The sequence below is a fragment of the Salvia splendens genome, chromosome 4, assembly GCF_004379255.2.
Source record: "Salvia splendens isolate huo1 chromosome 4, SspV2, whole genome shotgun sequence".
NCBI lineage: Eukaryota > Viridiplantae > Streptophyta > Magnoliopsida > Lamiales > Lamiaceae > Salvia > Salvia splendens.
Window position 1 is genome coordinate 30,643,223 of NC_056035.1, and position 4,869 is coordinate 30,648,091.

The 4,869-nt window shown below is 47.7% G+C and overlaps 1 protein-coding gene across 1 annotated transcript; it reads right to left on the reverse strand.

Moving 5' to 3' along the window:
• Nucleotides 1–479: 479 nt before the first annotated feature.
• Nucleotides 480–4,515, reverse strand: LOC121799408 (protein SUPPRESSOR OF MAX2 1-like). Its single transcript, XM_042198773.1, has 3 exons — nt 2,800–4,515; nt 2,347–2,641; nt 480–2,274 (listed from the first exon to the last, which is right to left on the reverse strand). The coding sequence occupies exons 1-3, from the start codon at nt 4,002–4,004 to the stop codon at nt 664–666; spliced, it is 3,111 nt and encodes a 1,036-aa protein (XP_042054707.1). The 5' UTR covers nt 4,005–4,515; the 3' UTR covers nt 480–663.
• Between the last annotated feature and the right edge of the window lie 354 nt (nt 4,516–4,869).

The following is a 4,869-nucleotide window of genomic DNA, read 5'->3' on the forward strand; positions in this document are numbered from 1 at the left end:
AAGGAATAGCTTAACTAAAAAGGATAGTACGACGAAGGAGTAGCTTATGTATGCGGAGCGTATAAATGCATTTATATAAATTGATTGTCTCCAACATCAAGAGTTAAAACGGAGGATATAAAAGACCGACGACGCAAAAAGGTGCATTGGATCCACTTGAAGCGAAGGATCGAAAGGTAAAAAGGCGTGACATTATTTAGTTGGGGTGGCGACACGTTGCACGTGCAGAAACGTGACAGCTGCAGAGCCTTTTCGATCCGTGGGCCCCACTTTTTACCAAATTCATCAAAGCAAAAAGTTCATTTTTGACCGTCAATTAGTACGAACCTTACCGAACCCATTAACTATCCTTTTACAGCACAATCAGTCAACAACTTGAAATTACCACTACACCCCCCTTTCCCTTAAACAAATCAAATAGCCTCCTCATGTTTATTCATCTTCTTCCTATTCAAACATTTATTAACAAACAGTAAAAATAGGAAAGAAAAAGAAAAAGTGGTTTGAGATTCGTTAACCTGTCAACATCCCACTCTTAACCGTTACATTTCTTTTTACTCCTTTTTTTTTACTCTATAATGTGCCAAAGAGTAGCAAAAATATTTACAAATATGAACCCCAACATCAATAAAATTATCTTTTCAATCTTAAGCTCAGCCTCCTTCATACCAGAATGCTGCTAGGCAGCCACTCGCTATTCCCGTCGCGGTCGCGGTCGCAGTCGCTTGATCCCGGCTCCACCACTAGGCGAACTACCGAGTTGCTCTGGTCTCCGCCCGAGGACAGCCGCGCCTTCAGCTGGTCGAAACTTGGTGCAACGACTTTCTCGATCCATTCTTCGAGGCTGCTCCGGTCGTGCCACAGCCCCCCTAAGATCTTCTCCAACACATCGTCTTCCACTTGTATGGGCGGCGCCTTCTCGCCCACGGCCATGGAGAACTTGACCATGATCGTTTTCTTGATCTCCCTCCGGACGAAAGCCGAGCTCACGGGCTTGAACACTATGCCATCGTCCACATTGCTCAAGAGGTCATGAGGCACTGATGTGATGGAGAAATGCCCGTTTACGAGGCCGAGTTCATCTTCGTGATCGAAGGTCAGGTCGCTCGAATTGTTCGAGCCGCCCGTTTTGTCGTCCTTGACGAATGCGGATGCGAGGTTAAGATCCAAGGACAGGCCGGCTTCCATTTCCCTTCTCGGCTTCATTGACCTATCTTCGTCGTGCAACCAATTAGCTCTGCGTTTCGCACTCTTTTCTCTAACGATCAGTCCCAATTGCCAGCCGCCGCTTGCTACGGACGCAAGCTTCTCCTCGTCCACGAATCTACCTTCTCTTACAGCGTCGGGATTCGTTACAGACCAATCTCCGGTGATGATGAATATCGCATTGCCTAGGCCAACTTCACGGCCATGAGAGTCGGTGAGCCTGCCTCTCTCAATCGCCCTCTTGATGCTCGCACGGACTAGCATATCCGCTTCATCAATGTCCTCGAGCATGATCACCAAAAATGGGTTTCTTCGAACAACCTCTGCGATCCGGTCTATAGCTGTTTTACCTCGGAAACTAATGTCCACATCTTCATCATCCCGTCGTTTGCCTAGGCATATCATCACCGGATTAACCCCAAACATTTGATCGGCCAACACCGATGCCATCTTCTTCTTCCCAACTCTGTCCGGCCCCGTGAATAACAACCAAATGTCACCCCTCGTTCCAGCACCACGTCGTTTCCCATTCCCCAATCTGCACCGAGTGATGGCTGAGGCCACAGCGGAAGCTGCTTCAGCCTGCCACCACGCCTTCTCCATGAGCCCCTTGAGCAGTTTCTTGTACGTATCGGCATCCAAAGCGTTAGAGAATTTATCAAGCAACTTGGTTTGTGGCTCGGACGAGATGCAGCCCAAGAAGTCTTTAGCATGATCCTCCGATGCTTTCTCAGGACCGTTATCCAGTCCTTTCCATCCCAGATTCAGATCTGTTCGGACTGGGCTCGTAGGGGAGCTATTGATGAGATCTGCAGGTTGGCTCGAAGCTTGATTCATATTCAGTTGTAGAGCTGCCCCGAGAGGCTTGGCCATCTGCAGTTTAGGCTGGAAAGGCGAGCGCGAAAGCAGGTTAGGATTATACAAGCTCGCCATAGACAGAGCAGGCGGATCAGCCCTATCGAGCCGAATATTCTGATGAAAATTTGGATGAAGCTGCAAGCATGTCTGCCTCCATTTCTTCTGCAACTCCTGCACCTTCTGCTTTGAAAGAACATGTTGATCCTTACCCTGTATACATAAAAAACATCAGCTCTAGACATCTTTCTATAGCGAACATAACTGGTTTTCGTAAATAACAACCTGCGATTCATCCTTTGTTATAGCATCAACCGCGTTGAGTTTAGCATTCTGCAACCACGCGGGCAGAGACGGGAGTGTGTCCTGTTTCGCCTCCGAGAACGATTTTTCAATAGCTGCAAGCTTCGCCTGTTCCTTCTCACAACTCTCCGAACATTTCGGACAGATGGACACTCGTTGAGTAGCGCCCTGGTTTTCAAATAGGCCTCTTGCTAAAGCAGGCGGAGGACTCGCTACCGCCGGCTTCAACAGATTCAAAGACTCCAACGGATTGCTCAATATTCTCTCAACTCCAAGCCTATATAATGGCATCACAAATTAGACAATCCAAATGAAAATGAAAATGAAAATTCAACTAAACCAATTCAGTGATGCTCAAATGAAAACTCAAGCACAAAAAGGGGAATAAGATTCATCAATTGAAATGAAACAAGGCTGAAACAATTGAATTCAAACCTGGGAAACAGAGCAGGCAGAGGCGATCTGGAAGCAATAGGCACAGCCTGCAGATCCCAATCATTCTCCATGGATGAATGATAAACTTGGCATCTCAGATATGTCTCACAAGTTGCAGTTCCAATTAACCACAGCTTATTGGTTTCTCCGCCGAATCTAGCTAGCAGCGCCTTGATCCCGGCCACCGCCGCCCTCCCCGCCTCCGAAACCACCGGCTGCTGCTGCTTCTGGTGCTCCACCAACCATTTCAAATCCCCCAAATCAAGGATCACTCCGCCGCCCCTAATCCTGCCCTCGATCACCCCTCCCAATTCTTCTAATTTCGATGCTATATCGGATAAAAGCCCTAATTCAATTGACACGACCTCAACATTTTTTAGAATCAGATTTTCCCCAATTTCCTTGTTGACTATTTTTCTCAGCAATTCCTTCACCACCGCCTCCGGCTCTGAATCACCGACCAAAATTGGATTCCGTTTCCTGCTTCTCGACATTATCTCCAAAACCTTCTTCAATTCCTCTCCCTTGGGGGTTCCGGAGAGTCGCGGATTCAGGTACGCGTTCTGATTCGGCTGCGGAGGGGTTAATTGAACCGGATTTGGGAGGATTCTAGGTCCGATTCCCCCTATTCCACCTCCGAAATTGACGTTATTGGAAGCGGCGTGGTGGTGATTGTGATGAGAATGAGGGGCGGAGCTGCTCAAGGACTGCTCGATTGCGGCCTTGACGGCGGGGCTGGAGAAGCTGGCTTCCCGCATCACGCGGCTCACGCTGGGGTCGTCGAGGATGGAAATAATCAGCTGCTCGAGCTCCACCTTCACGGCGAGGAGCGGCTGCTGCTGCTGCTCGGGGCAGCCACGCCGCTGGTGCGCCTGGGCCCGCTTCAGCGCCGCCATGAGCGCGTTCGAGATCGGAGGCTCGGTTCCCGAGCCGCCGTCCGCGCTCTGAGCCGTCGGGAGCCGCTCGAGAGCCACGCTGAAACAGAGCTCCAGCGCCCGGCACTGGAGCGGGTGGCTCGAATTCGGGTGGGACCGGATGCAGGCCTGCCGCAGGAAACCGGAGGGCGAGGCCAGCAGCGTCGCCGCCACGTGCAGCGGCGTCGTCTGGCCGTGGTTGCGGCGGCTCGCCTCCGCGATGGAGAGGTTGAGAACACTCGCAGCCTCCGGCGTTAGGGTCTGCTGAATAGTGCTCAAACCCGCTCTCATATTCCTTCTTCTTCTCCACCAAATTCCAAAATTGGCTCCGGAATTCCCAAATTTCTGAGCCCGGAATCGGAATTTGAATCAAAGATTGGATCTTGATTCAGTTCAATTGGAGATGGATGGATTTGCTGGGCTCTAAAAGTATGATCTTTTTGTGAGACTAAAAAGCTGTGAGTGAAATTCAAAGGGAAAAGGATAGATCGGAGCAGCCTCCTTCACACAAACGCCCCTCTCTCTCTATCAAAGGGGTTGAAGTTGAAGATATGAACGAACACCCCCTTCTTTGGCATTCAATACACACAGAATTATCCCTTTCTCTCAACAGATGGTGATGGCGTAATAAGGCCTTTATTATTTTTCTAATCAAACTTTTTCTCCCATTTGTGGGGTGACATAATAATGAATAAAAAGGAAAAGAAATAAAAAGGAACAGTACAATATTCCTATTTAAATAACAGCATAAAAGGCCAAAAGGTGCTAAAAGTTTGAAGTAAGAGGAGTCAGAAAAACAGAGCATGCAGTGTTTGTTTTCTTGTTTTATTTAAATGGGCTGGGAAAAAAGAGGATGAGGAAGAAGGAATTTGTGGAAATTAGAGCCTTGGAACTACTCTCAATTTCATGAAACTCAAGTTAATTATAATCAATTTTTATTAATTATGTAAATAACCTTGTGACAAATTCATATTCCCTAATTTTATAGTAGTGTTTAGATAAAGTAGTATTATAGTATTATCTTGGGAAAGATTATGGAAAGGTGAGAGATAAATGAAGCTTTTAGGCGGAGATGATGACTGGTTACTTGGGTAAAGATGACTCTCTTTCTTCTCTCTCTTGTCTTGCTTTTCTTAATGTAAATCTCTCTCTTAAA